Raw genomic sequence first — 16,393 nt, 5'->3', positions numbered from 1 at the left:
AACGTGATTGTGACTTTATGTTTAAAAGAAAACCTTTTTGCCACACAGCGTACACCAAAGCTGCTTCACAACAGAAAGCCCCTGTAAGCAGTGCAAAAACTCCCCTAACCAAACCATTTGGAAGGAAGCCATGTAGTGTGGCTACAAACACTACTTTTGGGCAAATCTAGCTCTGCTACTCACTGTGTAACTTTGGACAAGTTCTTTATGCTTTCTGACTCTCAGTTTTCTCATCTGTAAAATGGGAATAATCACATCTCTACCTTCTTTATAAGATTGTTGTCAGGATTAACTTAATATCTATTTTATAAGTGTATAAAACTTAACAGTGCCTGGTATAGAATCAAGGCTCATATAGTCTCTTTCATATTTATGATTAGGCTGACTTAATTAAGAGCTGTATTGAGAAGCAGAACATAGTTACAGATCTAACAACATGGTGTAATGGCTTGAGCTTGAATTTTTGTATTAAATCCTAGCTCCAACACTTACTGGTTTTGTGAATTTAAACAAATTACTTCATTTCTCTGAACCTGAGTTTCTCCCTCTATAAAATAAGGATCGTAGGTAATACCTCGGCAGGGCCCGCTTTGAAGAAAGCACCCAACACAGTACCCAGCAGAGAACCGCAGACACTTAACACTTTTTTTTTTTAATTGCTGTGGTTCTCAACCACATTCAAATCACCTAGTAGTTTTTTAAAAAGCATGAATACCTAAGCCTCATCCCCAGAGAGTGTGATTGAATAGGTCCGAGGTGGGGCCTGGACATTGGTATTTTCTAAAGCTTCCTGAGGAGATTCCTTCTTAGAAGCAGCCAACAACTACTCCCAAGCTGAGGTCATTACATACTGGTTTGGGGTTTTGGGGAGCAGAGGGGTTAATCTGTCCCCAAGAGACCACGATAGCAGGGATTCCGGGCACAGTAAAAAATTCAATACACCTGCAGCTAAACTAAGCCCCTGATAAGAAATGTGTGGCTGAGGAGCTGCATTCCATTTTATTCTGAGAAAAAGTATTCAAAGAGTCTTTTTAAGAGTCTTGAACTGGAAAGGTGGTAAGAAGTTTAGCCTAAGCCTCACACATAAAATATGGGCACTCCCAGTAGGTCAGGGATTTATATCTGGGGGTAATTCCAGAGTTTTGTCCTCCCAAGAGATATAAATTGAGGCCTTGAGAGTTTAATGTGGGGGCGAACAACGTGTTCTCATAATGACACCTTAGAAACCCAGGGCTCTGCTAATGCCCAGGGATAGAAAAGCATCATCTGTAATAGCTGGAGGGTGGCCTGGGGGTGTATTCTGGTCTCTGTACTTAGGTTTCCAAGATCCAAGTCGAGGTCATCGAAAACCTTCTTTCTCCCCATAGGTTTATGGTATTAGTTACCCAATAAAAGTTGGGTTAATTTTACAACCCAAGTAAAATTTAAGCCAAAAAGGCTTCAGCATTACTCTAGGATTTATGAAAGTAAACATGTGGAGTGCTAGGAGGATTGTGCAACATTAAAATTTCAATGTCTTTATGTCAGGTGTATGATATATTCATTTGTATGTGTACTTAATGTTTAAGTTTTTAAAAAGCTTTGCAGTACAAACTATTTTGGGGACTAAACCAAAGATACTTCACCCATCTCCACCTTCACAATGACTGTTTTAATTAATCAGGAGTAGAAAGCAGCAGAAGACAAGCATCCTGCCAGATTTCTTCTTCACTTGGTGTGCTGCCATACTGGCTTTCTAGACTCCCACACCGAACCCCCGAAGTGGGGAGTGCAACACCACAGTACAGACCGCAGTCCATTTTACAAATAAATGCCCTCTTTCGTAATTGTAGATACTTTGAGAATAACTATATATTATCTCCACAGTTCAAAAAAGCTTTCACATTATGTGATGGGATTGTCATGACTTTCACTTGTTGGGTGGAGAGGTCAATTATCATCTCCATCTTGTAGATAACAAAACCATGGCTCAGAGGGCTCCACAGCTTGCCTGCGGATGCCCAAACGTGGCACCCAGGAAGAGAATTTTGTTCTCCTGACTTTTGCTCTAAGGTATTTTAGCTGAGAAGAAACCAAGGAGGGAAAACAATATTTTGTTGAGATAACATATTGAGGGTGGCATCCAGGGTGGAGGTCAGCCCATGAATGTGGCGGGCAGCTAAGCCCTGGAGGAGGTGATGTGTGGCCTGTGTCCTCTCAAGCTGAACCTGCCATCTTGGGTCCTCAGCTCCAGCCTTCAATCTCCAGCCCCTTCCCTTGCCACACTGTCACTAAGTATGTCACTTTCTGATGACCCTCTGTCTTCAAGATAAAATCTACTAGCATCCCCGTTTTTGAATTATTATAATTTTGAGGCAACACTTTAATAAGGTGATTTAAAAAAAAAATTTAGGGAAGCATGAAAGCAAAGTCTCCATGGACATTTTCTAAATTTCCATGGATTTAGAGACTCATTTTGAATTCTCCAGCCCACAGTTTGCCCTGGCCCTCTTTGTGCAGCATGGATCTTAAGCAGTGAAGAGCCATGTAGCTGGGTTGCCTTCGGGTTTCTTTCCAGCTGCACCCCACTTCTTACCCTGGTTAGCCCCCTAATTGACATGTCACTCAGAGTGGATCTTGCGGCGAATGCACCCACGCCTTTGTAGCAAATGAAGCAGAAATAATCTGTCCTTAAAAAACAAAAAACTGTAGTACATGTGCCCAGATTTCCAACTCATTTCCTCTTAACTCATAACTACATCATCTTCCAGCCCACCACCAGCTGCGAAAATAAAAGCATTTTCTCCCATATTTAAGGATGATTTTGTGCTTTAGGATGATTTTCTGGAGGTGTAGGAAACTTGACCAACGTGACCAACAGATGTTTTAAGTGATGTTTTTAAGAATTGAGCAAAAGCCCCATTCCTTAGCCCAGTCTTTAGTATACTATGCCCGACTATGCCCCCTAGTGACTATTTGGGGCATCGCGCAGTCAGAGACAACTGTACTGTGTGGATGTGGTGCATCGGCTCATGTCTGTGCTTTGTTTTTAGAGATGAGTATGAAGAAGATGGATTCTGTCAGCCGTACAGAGGGATCGCATGTGCGAGGTTTATTGGCAACCGCACCGTCTATATGGAGTCGTTGCACATGCAAGGGGAAATAGAAAATCAGATCACAGGTAGGTCACACCAGTGAAATTATATTCATCCCTTGAATAACCAGTTTCCTCACCAAAAGCTTTATTGAGTTCCCTCCTCGACAAAGCATTAGGCCAGGCATGGGGATTGGGATCAGGACCATAAAGAAGCTTGAGACATGATCTCTGTGCTCTGGAATTTACATTAAAATAATTTATTGAAGGTTACTCTTAGAGGAAAAGGAAGCTTTGAGAAGTCTCACATTCATTCAAACACCCAATAAATATTACTAAGTGCTTTCTGCGTGCCAGGAACTGGGGGGATGATGGTGTGGTGACTGAGCCAGGTATGTCCCTGCCCTCACAGAGCTTACGTCTAGAAGCAACATGACACAGACTGAAAAGGAATGAATTTAGAGTTTAGAATTCTGGACACTAATCCCAGAGCTGTCCTTACAGTGGCTTTGGAGAAACTGCTTACCCTCCAGGAAAGTCTCTTTCTTCACCTGTGACCTGAGTGATGGGGCAAGATGACCATGGGTCTCCTTCTGCTTTAGTTTTCAATATTTTACCCTTTATGTCTCTTCATTGAAAGTGTCCTTTCGATGGAAATCGAATAGTGAAGCACTTTCTAGCACACCTGAGTTAGGGGAGTGTGGGCTGCCTGGTATGCTTTTACGCACCGAGTTCTGGTGGCTGCAGCAGCCCTGTGCCTCTCCCATTAGCGTAGTTATTACGCCTCTGTGCCAAGCACCTTTCGCAATCCACTCAAACTGCCTGCATGAGAGTCTAATGAAGTTGCCAGACCTAGCGAATAAAAATACAGGATACCCAGTTACATTCGAATTTCAAATAAACAGCAGGAAATTGTTTAGTATAAGTATCTCCCAAATGTTTATCTGAAATTCAAATGTAGCTGTTGTCTTGTAGTTTATCTGGCAACTGTAGGATTTAGGAGACTCCAGAACAAACCCAAGGCAGGAATATAGAACAGCAAAAAAAAAAAAAAAAAAAAAAAAGCCCAGAAACTGTGTCTTATGAGGAACATGAAGGAGCTAAGAGGAGCTAAGTGATATTTAACTAGGAGAAGCCACTGTAGGAAGATGTAGTTGCCCTTTGCTGAAGCCCTCAGGCTTTCAAGAGAAAGAGGATTCAAATTCTAAAGACTGGGAGGCAGACTGATAGGGAGGAGCTGTTGAAAACACATTTTAACCTCATAAGAATGTTTTAACGTACTTTTAACTAGGTATTTACAAAAATAAATGGGAATTTTGACATAACTATTTGGTAACCCATTTATAATAATTCTCTCTTGGAGATTTTCAGTGGGCATCATCTTACTGGAAATTATACAGTTTTTTGTTTTGTTTTGTTTTTTACCAAAAAATCCATTTAGCTTTGTTTAGCTCAACATTTCCCAAACTTGTTTGACTGTGTAATCCTGATTTCTCAAACACTACTGATATTATACAGGATTAATGTTCTGAGGAACATACTTTGAGAAACAGTGTATCAATAGCCTCATGGGCTGCCTTGTGAGGTATACGCTCCTTGTCAACAGGGAGGTATTCAAAGGTAGGCTGGTGCCCTTTTTGTACGTGGATGCCCTACTGGGTAAGAAGTTGATCTAAGGGACCACTAATATTCTATGACACACACTGGAACAATGGCATTGTGCTCTTTGAGAACCTCCAAGTGAGTTGCCTCGTTTTCAGAAGATGGAGTAGAAAATATTCAAGCCACAAGGAAAGTAAGCAAATTACCCCAAAGTCCTCCAGCCACTCTTGCCACCCGGCAAGACACGGAACTAAATCCTGTGCTCAGCCTCTGCCACCAAATAAAGCAAGTTCTGCCCCGCAGCTGTCAAATGTTTTGGAAGTTTCACAAAAGTAATAAAAAGGGCCAGATGAAACACAACGTTCTATTGCTTTGTAGTAAAAAATGAAAAATATATTGTACTTTAACCTAATTAATTTTTTTTATTAGGAAACAGTACATATGTAATTTAATCCTGTTTTTTTAACTTTGTAGTCAAAACGATTTTTTTCAAGCTGGTGAAAGTAAGCTGCTTAGACATCTGAAATGAATCTCCTTCCCTTGGCCTTGTCCGTCTCAGCACAGCGGATTCCTCCCCGCATGTGTTTATATCTGATATCCGGTGACTAGATAACGGGAGAAGATAAACCCTGGCCTCTGGGAGTTAATAATTGTGTTTGTTTTTCAGCTGCCTTCACCATGATCGGCACTTCCAGTCACTTGTCGGATAAGTGTTCCCAGTTCGCCATTCCTTCCCTGTGCCACTATGCCTTCCCATACTGTGACGAGACCTCAGCGATCCCAAAGCCCCGAGACTTGTGTCGCGATGAATGTGAAATCCTGGAAAACGTCCTGTGTCAAACAGAATACATTTTTGCAAGATCGAATCCCATGATTCTGATGAGGCTGAAACTGCCAAACTGTGAGGATCTCCCGCAGCCGGAGAGCCCAGAAGCTGCAAACTGCATCCGGATAGGAATCCCTATGGCCGATCCTATAAATAAAAGTAAGTGGTTGCCGTCACTAGAATGGGCTGCTATTAAATTTTTTTTTAAAGTAAGTAGTAACCCTGATCTGTGCTGTTCTAAGGGCCACCAGCCCCATGGCACAGTGAGATCCAGACCTTGACCCACAGTAATTATTCACGCTGTTGGTTGGATTAACTTCCAGTGGGCTAAATACTGTGCCTGAGCATCCAGCGGTGGATTACATGTAATTATCTTCAAGAAGCTTCATGAAGACAATAACTTAAAAATGCGGGGGCTGGTTTCTCAGTAGCTTAAACAGAATTCCCAGTTGACCCAGAAGTTCTACTCTTGAGTATATAACCAAAAGAATTGAAAACAGGTGTTCAAACAAAAACTCCTACGAGAATATTTATAACAACACTATTCGCAATAGCCAAAAGGTGCAAACAACCCAAATGTGTGTTAGTGGATAGGTGGATAAACCAATTGTGGTATATCTACACAACGAAATACTATTTATCCATAAAAAAAGGAAGGAAATACAGATACATGCTGTAATTTGATGAACCTTGAAAACATTATACTGAGTGAAAGAAGCCAGACACCATTATATGATTCCATTGATGGGAAATGTCCAGAATAGATGAATCCATAGAGACAGAAAGCAAACTAGTCATTCCCAGAGGTAGTGAGGAGTGACTGCTTAATGGATATGGGGTTTCCTTTTGGGATGATATAAATGTTTTAGACCTTAATAGTGGTGAAGGTTGTACAACATTGTGAATGTATGAAGTGCACTAATGGTAAATTTTATAGTGTGTGTATTGCACCACAATTTAAAAAATATATGGGTTCGCCTCTATCCTCTACGCTCTCAACACTGCCAGACAAAAGACTGTTCCTCTGTACATTTCCCTTTCATCTGACAATTTTTTAGTTTCCTTTTGGTAGTTAATACTGTTTTATTTGATACATAAATTAATGCATCTAAAATGCTTAGAACTCTGCTTAGCACCTAGTAAATGCTCAATAGCATCATTATTATTATTATCATTACCCTTTCAGACTCCTTTGGTTCAACCCAATAGATTCTACAGTGTTTCTAAGTTATAGCCCCTGTGGTCACATGGGAGGGCTACTTAATGGGCCTGCTTCTCAGGGGTGACCAACTCCATCAGCGCAGAGAGAGCCCTAACTCCTGATAGACACTCAAAACGCACAGCCCCATTTAACATTGGCTATGAATTACCAACTAGATTCTGTATCACATGATTCATGTCTAGGGCCATCAGTCGGAGTGGAAGGAAGAGTTTGGCTTGAACCTTCCTTGAACCATTCACTAGGAAATTACTCCTGTGCCCCCAGGTCCCACCCCAGTTCCGATTTCTTCTGTGTTCAATGTTACAAATACTTGCAGAAAACTGATTTTTTTTTTTCCTGAAGCATAAGCTTTAAATCCTCCCAGGAATGTAACTGCAAGGCAGGCCTTGGGTCCCAGCCCAGCAAGCAGGGAAACTGCCCTTCATGGCCCCTGACCAGCAGGGAAGCCTTGGCCACGAGGTTGATTACCTGCCCTCCCCTTCGGAAACTGCTGGCTGGGAGCTCCGGCTTCTCCTCTGTTTCTTTCTAACAGTCTGGACTTTTTGTCTGTGTTTTTCAGATCACAAGTGCTATAACAGCACAGGTGTGGACTACCGGGGGACCGTCAGTGTGACCAAATCAGGGCGGCAGTGCCAGCCGTGGAATTCCCAGTACCCCCACACGCACACCTTCACCGCCCTGCGTTTCCCAGAGCTGAACGGAGGCCATTCCTACTGCCGCAACCCGGGGAATCAGAAGGAAGCTCCCTGGTGCTTTACCTTGGATGAAAACTTTAAGTCTGATCTGTGTGACATCCCAGCATGTGGTAAATAGAAGTCATTTCCCCCAATGTATTCAATCCCCTTTAAAAGATCCCTGGCCCATCCCTGTCATTTGGGAGAATCCTACAAGGGGAACAAAGAAGAATGATAGATTTCGCTTAATCGCAAACCATTTCCAGGGTAGATAATCCTTGCTATTCCTACATAAAACACCTTGGAAGGTACCAACACACACTCTCAAGGAGTAAACCCCGCTTTTGTACCTACAGCCATTGTGCTAGTGACTATAACAGGGACCCAGCTCTGCAGAGGCACAGGTGGGGCAGTTTATTGCAGTCATTCCTGTAGAGAAAGATGGTCTGTGTTCAAATGTACTTTTTTTAGCACAACACATATTAGAAGCAGGAAAAGAACTGTTTTCTGTGTGTCCTTGAGAACACCCACAAGGCAGGATGAATCTACAGCCATTACTCAATCACCCAGGGCAAGCTTGGATACACTGGGTCCTCTGTCTCCTCCATTCATACTGCAGAAGAAGTATATAGGTGTCTTGAAAGAAAATGGAATTCCTGAGTCAATTTGCTCCTTTTTCTGGAAAATGTTTGGAGGGTAGGAGAAAGAGAATGAAAATGTTGGTGAAACCTGGAGTTTGGAGGTATTTTGGAACTGATTCATCTTCCTGATCCTAGTTCTCATAGATAATGTCAAGTGAGTTTCTCGGGCACAGTGGGAGAGTCAGGATATCACTGCCAGGAAAGCCACAGCAAAAGCTACAGGGTGGGGAGTAGGGGGCCAACAAGACGCAGCAGAGCACTCATATAACACAAGTCTTTTACTAGATTATTAGCCAAGCCACTCATACAACAATATTTGTTGAGTACCTACTAGGTGCCAAGCACTTACTCATCTGGGCATGGGGAGATGACAGGGACCCTAAGGAGGGAGAAGGCATAGCACATCCACAAAGGAGCAGGAGCCATTGGTCTAGAGTAGAATGAGCAAGACGGAAAGTAGAAGATTAGGTCAGAAAAGCAATAGGACCCAATCACGTAAGCTTTTATGCTGAGCAGGTTGGAAAAGCATGAGAGTGTCTTGAGCAGAAGAGAGGCATGATCTGACTTACATGTCTAAAGGATCACTCTGGCTGCTGGGTTGAGAACAGACTGTAGGAAGGATGCAAGAGCAGAAGCAAGGAAACCATTTGGGAAGCTTCTGTGATAATCCAGGGGAGAGATACAGAGGCCTTGCCAAGAGGAGGAGTGGAGGAAGGCATGACAAGTGGGCAAATTCTGAATATATTTTGAAATTGGAGATAATGGGGCTCACCAATGGACGAAATGTGGGCTATAAAGGAAGGCAGGACTCAGGAGCAGCTCCAGAGCTTCTCAATAGGATTGTCTCATGCTGAGTTTGAGATGCCTTTTAGAAATCTGAAAAGAGATACTGAGGAGGCAGTTGACTATCAGAGACCGAATTTCAGGGTCAAGGTCTGGGATGTGATAGACATTTGGGAAATGTCAGCATATAGATGGCACTTAAGGCCATGAGACCCAAAGGGAAGAAGAACATATCTGGTTGATGAGACAAAAGGAAATGTTAGTTCAGGACAGCTGAAGCTGACTTTCGGCTCAGTGGTCAGGCTCAGTAGCCTCTAGTCCTAATGTAACAGCTACTTACCTGAGTGGCCACTATGTGCCAGATCCCATGTGAAATACCCCGTCTCTGTCACCTCATTTAATCTTCATATCCAGCCTCTATCATCCCCATTTTATGGGCAGGAAAGCTGAGACTCAGTAAGGATTAAGCAATTTGCCCCAGGATACCCAGCTATCATGATTAGAACTCAGGTCAGCCTAATTCCCAAGTCTGTTGGCCCTTTCCACTAAGCATACTCTCTCTTCCAAGAGAATCTGCTTAAAAGCAATATCAGGTAAACTGCAATCAATATGTAGTTCGTAGTAGAAGCAATCTACCATAGTAGTTAAGGGAATGGATTCTCCCATTTAAGTGCCTGGGTTTGAATCTCAGTTCTTCAGTGAAATAGCTGTGTTCTTAGCACTCCTGATCTCATTTTTCTCATCAGTAAAATGGAGACAATAATGATGTTCACCCAGGGTTTATTGTGAGAACAAATGAGTTGTTAACTGAAAAACCCTGTGATGTCTAAACATAGTAAATATTAAATAAATATTATCTATTATAATTATTATATAACCAATATATGAAGAGAAATCTATTAAAATTATTATATATAGTCAACATATGTAAGAGGAATACTTGCTCGCAGCTCAGCATATATTGTTTGAGAGCCCAGGGTGGAGTAGGGGGGTTGAAAGGGGAATAAAGTGTGATTTTTGATGTATGTCAGTTATAATGCAGGGTGTACGATACAATAGAAGTTAGCACAAATGTTGTGGAACAAGGAAGGGGAAGAGCTAAAAGATGCCAAACAGGTCCACAGGAGAAAGTACTAAAAATATTAAAAAGAACCCTAATGATGAAAATTTGAGAAACTATTATTCTATGATTTCATTCTTAGCTGTTACCTGTCATCATAGTGTCTTTTCTTGCAAAACGGTATTATGGATGGTTGAACATGCCAAGTTTGAGAAAGATGACCTTACCTTTTTTGTGTTGCTGGGCTTTAAAATACCTTCACATGCAGGATAAAGAACAAATTATGGGCCGGGCGCTGTGGCTCACGTCTGTAATCCTAGCACTCTGGGAGGCCAAGGCGGGTGGATTGCTTGAGGTCAGGAGTTTGAGACCAGCCTGAGCAAGAGCGAGACCCTGTCTCTACTAAAATAGAAAGTAATTATCTGGCCAACTAAAATATATATAGAAAAAATTAGCCGGGCATGGTGGCGCATGCTTGTAGTCCCAGCTACTCAGGAGGCTGAGGCAGTAGGATTGCTTAAGCCCAGGAGTTTGAGGTTGCTGTGAGCTAGGCTGACGCCACGACACTCACTCTAGCCAGGGCAACAAAGCGACACTCTGTCTCAAAAAAAAAAAAAAAAAAAGAACAAATTATGAAGTAAAATGTTGCAGAGCCACATTGATAAAGTCAAAGAAAATTATATTTTTTAATGTGTTACACTTAATGATTTATGACTTTTTTCCACGTTACATTCAACATCAGTAGGAAAGGGGAAAAAAAACAAAATGTAAATTTATAGTTATTTACTTAGTTGCCACATCCCTTCTCCTAACCCAGGTAAGACATGTGGATCTGCAAGAGAGCCCAGGATAAAAGCAGACTTACTGAGCACCTTCTATGTACCGGCACAGTGATAGGGCTTTTCATGTGCTTTATTTATGCTCATCCTCATACTGTGACAGATATTATTAACCCTATTTTTGCTGATGGCTTTCTGAAGCTGAGGCTCAGAAAGCCCCAAGATCACCCAGCTAGTAAATGGCAGGTCTGTCTGATTCCAAGCTCATCTTCTTGCTACTCTGCTGTCTAGGATATTGGTGTATACCCTTAAGAAGACCAAATGAATTGTTCTGAGGAATAAATGCATTATTCCCTCCAGTCTGTATAAACAGCATTGTCCTTTAGGTGACTTCTGACCCTTAATTTCCAACTAATGCCCATCAGAAGTGGAGAGATAATATGCCCATAAGCTGGAAGAAACGTTGATAATCTGATTCAAGGATCCAAGCTCTACTACAATAAGTTTAAGTGAAGCCTATAAATTATACATAAAAAGTATTGGTTTTCATTTCAATGGTCTTGCTGAGGCATCCAGATCAAATACACACTCTGAGGAATGAAAGAAACTCTTGAAAGGTCTTTCAGATTGTGTAGAAAGGGAGAGATCACTTACATCTACATATTTTACTGAGGTTCACAAGGGCTAAAGGGCTTGTCTAAATCATATAGCCAAGCACTGATGGGTTTGGACCTTGAACTCTCATCTGTCTACGCACAGCTCTGACGACACTCTAAGCTCATGCTCTTTACCAGACACTGTGCTCTCTCCTATTTAAAGATTTTTTCAGAAATAAATACAAGAACAACAATAGGCTCAACCTCCACCAGGCTGATTCCCATTATAGGATATGACATCAAAAAATGTTCCCTTGCTGATAAAGAAATCTATCCTCGTATTACTTAGCATATTATTATAGTATCAATCAGTACAGTGATGTTGAAAACCCTCAGAATATTTATTTCCTGAATATATCTGCAGAAGCCATAGTTAAAATTCTGAGGACTGGTTAATTCTAGTCATATGAGAGACAAATTTAGATGAAAGTTAAATTTAGAGATGACAAGGCAGTTTTCACCACTTAGAATTTTTTAAAAAGAAAATTTTCATTTTACTTAGGAAGAAAATAGTTTCTCTCAAATTCTTCAAGCCAAGCCACAAATACATCCATTAAAGGAACAGGGAAGCCTGGGCATGTGACAATAAGAAGCTGCTGAGGGGCCAGTAGCTCCCAAGGGTAAGAATCCGAGAAGAGAGCAGGTCAGCATTAACCCTTGCTGGAGGCAAGGCCTCCCATAACTGCCCCTCAACAGCCCACCTCTAACAAAATCATCACAATGAAATCCTACTTTTATAACTTCTTCAGTACATTAGGGTTTTCTTTGCTCACTACATCCTCACAAAAACCATAAAAGATAAACTAGGAATTTCCAGCCCTGTTTTACCATATGAGAAAGCCAAGGCCCAGGGAAGTGTGAAGAGTTACCTAAGATCACAAATTAGTCCATAGGAACCAGGTCTCCTGAGTCTAGAACCACTCTTTGTTCTACACCCGTGGTTCTCAACCAGGGGCAGTTTTGCCTTCCAGGGAGCATTCGTCAATGCTGGAGATACTTTGGTTATCACAGCTGGGTGGGGTTGGAGGTGCTACTGGCATCTGTGGGGTAGAGGCCAGGGATGCCGCTAAACACCCTACACTTCCCAGAACAGCCCACACAAATAATTATCCAGCCCAAAATGTCAAAAGTGCCAGGGTTGAGGAATTCTTTTCTATACTACACAATTGTAAACTATAGAATAACAATAACATTAAACAGTAATTACCATCTATTGTGTGCTTCCAATGAGCCAAAAACTATGCTAAGAGACTTTTATGCATTATCTCATGTATAAATAGTTCTATACCTTTATGAGTAGGGTTTTATTATACCCAAGAAAGAAAACTGAAACTTGGAGAGGTTAAATAACATGTGTCAAGGTCACATGGTTAATAAGAAGTGGGCCTAGGACACACACCTATAGCCAGTCTTTTAAGCTATGATGTATGTATGTATCTAACTATATGTGTTTGTGTGTGTGGAGGCAAATAGATAGGTACGTATTAAGAATAACTTTTCATCCTACAATGAGTTGTAAGCTAGTGGGACAGATTTAAAATGAATGAGTCCTTCTTCTCCATCCCAAATGAGATGGTGTCTCATGGGACTATTCTTACATTCTTTAGTTAAGTCAAAGTTAAGGAAATTTTCAAAATCTCCACGGGTTTCTCATTTTCCTACTGATAATTTTGTTTTAGTTTCACGTAAGTAAGGCTAAAAGACGTATAGGCCTAATTAAATAGAAAATGGGAATGTTTGTTATACTTTCTATAATAAAGACACTTGAGAACAGTCTGCTGCAGATTGTTTTATCTGTGAACTTTCACTCTAGAGCAGAACATAAAATTAAGTACAACCAAATACGGCTGTTGTGAATGCTGGGAATTGGCTTGGCTAGGACAGTATGCCTATACCCAGAAAGTGCTTGGAAAAAGTGAAAAAAAGGACAAAAGATACAAAAGATAGTTTAAGCAAGACCTGACCTCTCATCCTTCCTGTCTTTTCTTTTGTGTTTCAAGCATCTATTAAGAACAATTAGAATGGTTAATGATGTATTACTACATTCACAGAAACCAATATATGTTGAGATTCTACTCAATATGTTGAGTTTCAGACTCTGTGAACAAACTAGATCTGACCATGACCTTTTGTAGCATACAATCTAGTGAAAGAATCAGACGGGAAAAATATGAATCTCATTAAGTACTGTCATATAGTTGCCAACATTTACATCTGCTATTTTGTGCTTTGCATTTTAATGATGACTGCTGCTTGTTGAATACTATGCTAAGTTCTTTACACCAGCATCTTGCCTAGGACTTAGTTGGTGCTCAATAAAATGTGTTGAATTAATTAACTTAATCCTCACAACAACCACAAGATAAAGGTATCATCTTCATTTTACTGATGGAGAAACTGCGACGTTGTTTCTCCTGAAGCCAAGATTCAAATGAGGTCCATAGGACTTCAGATCCAGTCCTCTGTCTACTATGCCATAACTGCTTAAAGAACAGGTTCTAGATTATTTCGGAAGAATAAACATTCCTTTATCATTTTCCCTTTCCCCCTGATCATTATGAACTTTCTGGGTCTTTGGGATACTGTCCGTTCGTTTTCTTACTCACAGCTCCAGGGATAAAGGAATGGTGCCCCTAGCCACAAAGACATCTACTCTTAGAGACCTCAGGGTACTCCACTTAGCTGATGTGGACATAGCTGATGTGGACTAGCTCTCCCAGCAGCTGTACCCAGGTCTTATGGAATTTGCCCTTCTCCCATTAAGTCCCATCTCCTCCCTTCCTGGCAACCAAAGGTCTCCAGTCTTCCAAGTTGGCCATCTTCTCCGAGATCCTGCCTGCAAAGATTCATTCACTATGTCTTCACCTCTAGTTACTGTGGCCACCTTCGAAATTAAATATCTTGGATTGGGTGGACACTAAATTGAAAAAGAAGCATTTTGTCTAAGTTCTTTCCAACTGACTACTAGGCACACCTCCCAGAGTCACCATTTCACTGTAGTATCATTCCTTTTCTACGAAGCTCTGGGGTGGAGCTGTGGGAACTGTTAATTTCTCTGAGAGCTCCTTTTGCAATGATCTGGCTATTTTACTTTGGCTGTACTTTACCAAGTGACTTATGTTCTCTCTCTCTTTCCCACTAATTAAGATCCCCTATTTGTTTCTTCCCTGATTTGTATGGGGAGGCAGAATCCCAGTTATATTGGTGTTTTATTTTACTCTTGACCAAGTCCTAAGGCCATGTGTCTCCCCGCCAGGCACGCCAGGGCGTCTGTTTCTTCTCCAAGTAAAGATTTCTCCCTCTACCAAACAAACAGAACTTCCAAGCAGCACATTGTTTTTACTCCTAAACCAGCTTCACCAAAGAGTACCCATTGATAAGAGAAGTAGTGAACTATTTGGCTCCGTTTGGAGTTTTCATACCTGGCCTATTGCTTTTGCATTTTCTTTTAAGTCCTTGGCTTGCAACAATTTGCCAAAGGGCACATTGCCCAGTTTTGTGCCTGAATAGCCCTGACTTGTCCCATAACCTTACAAACACCTGCCTTGGGCTCTGCTTTGTCACAAACCATTTTCTACAATGTGGTGGTTTACAGTTCAGGGCAAGGCAGATGTTTTCCAGATTGCGAACACTGCAGTTTTTAACTCACTCTGTCAGCAGCCTTCTCCCATGTTTCATAGAAGACCTCTTGTAAGGCAATTTGTCTTTCAGCCATTTCTTCAAACTAAAATTGAACATTACAGTGAATTGGATGGTGGGGAGGGGTGAAAGAGGAAGGAATAGAGCAAAGCTTTGTATAGTTTGAAGCTTACCGGAAGAGTTATTTTTTATGCTACAGAGATTTTTAAGATGTACTTTAGTTTCCAGTCTTTATACATTTTTGACAAAGTAAAGAACAATAGTGACCCAAAACTTATAGCTAAGTCATGTTCCATAAACATTTTTAACCATAAAATAATTTTCTCCCTGTTTTTTTATTGTCTCCAGTTAATATTGAGTCATTTGCCCAGTGAGTAAGCTGTTCTAGCTGCTCTTTTGAAAGTTCTTAACTCTTTGGGGTCACCACCATGCCAGTAAGAAGTGCTCACTGGCATCTTAACCCTTTGTTGACAGAATTCTGCTGTAATACCACAATGATTGTTGCTATTGGCTTTCCAACAAAGTTTTTTACAGTCGAAGATTTGGCAAGAAACAAATAGCACAGGAAAACAGACTAACTGAAGGGAATTTTATAAAGAAATTACTTAGAAAGGTGTTGGCAGAATTAGGGGAAACCAATAAGAAAAAGTGCAAGACCAGCGGCCAGCAGGCATGGGAAGTATTACCATCCTCGATCAGTTACCTTACCCTGTAGAGTAAGGTATAGCTGAGGTTGAACAGAGGACTGTCCAGTGCATGCTGTGGCCTTTGGTAGACGGACATAGTCAACCCTTGCTAACTCAGCAAGGAGGAAGCCAGAGGAACAAATGTTAATAGTAATACTCTCTTCTTGCCCTCCATCTCCTATAAATGACTCCTATTGGCTGAACCTAACTAGAAGCCAGAGGTCAAGGGTACCCATTGATACTGTCCATAGAGGTCAGCTTCAACAAGGAGCTGAGTTTTAAAAAAGGGGTGGGGAGGGATATTAAACTGCACCTCATGGGCTGAGGACACTCAGGGAAAATGTCACCCCTGACTTTAAATTGCTTTTTAAGAGTCAAAAGTTCAGTAGGGGCCTAAATAAGTTATGTTAATAACTAAATAAATTATGTCAACTCAGTTTATAAAATCAAAGAACCTGGGGAGTAACCATAGAACTCACCCAGCCTCTGCTTGAACATTGCCAGACATCTCCAGAGACAGGGAAATCTTTCCACTCCAAGGTGGTTACCGAGTGGTTCCCACTGCTCAGAAGTTCTGATTTTTCCTAATGTAAAATTTTTAAAAACACTAGTAAATAACAAGTCTATGGACTAGATCCAGTTTTTAACTCCTGGGTAATTTCTCATACAAATTTGAAGACATCTATCCTATCCTTCACTTGGTTTTCTCTTTGGTCTACAGAGCACATAGTTCCTCCTACTTTTTCTTACCC

The 16,393-nt window shown here is 41.2% G+C and overlaps 1 protein-coding gene across 1 annotated transcript in view; it reads left to right on the top strand.

Moving 5' to 3' along the window:
• Positions 1–16,393, top strand: part of ROR1 (receptor tyrosine kinase like orphan receptor 1) — a 361,547-nt gene that overhangs the window by 320,971 nt on the left and 24,183 nt on the right. The window contains exons 5-7 of the mRNA XM_045547843.1: positions 3,033–3,160; positions 5,343–5,660; positions 7,283–7,528. Coding sequence (XP_045403799.1) covers positions 3,033–3,160; positions 5,343–5,660; positions 7,283–7,528 — 692 coding nt within the window. The remainder of the gene's footprint in view (positions 1–3,032; positions 3,161–5,342; positions 5,661–7,282; positions 7,529–16,393) is intronic.

The sequence above is a fragment of the Lemur catta genome, chromosome 3 (genome assembly GCF_020740605.2).
Source record: "Lemur catta isolate mLemCat1 chromosome 3, mLemCat1.pri, whole genome shotgun sequence".
In the NCBI taxonomy this organism is placed as follows: Eukaryota; Metazoa; Chordata; class Mammalia; order Primates; family Lemuridae; genus Lemur; species Lemur catta.
This window is presented reverse-complemented; position numbering and strand designations above follow the sequence as displayed.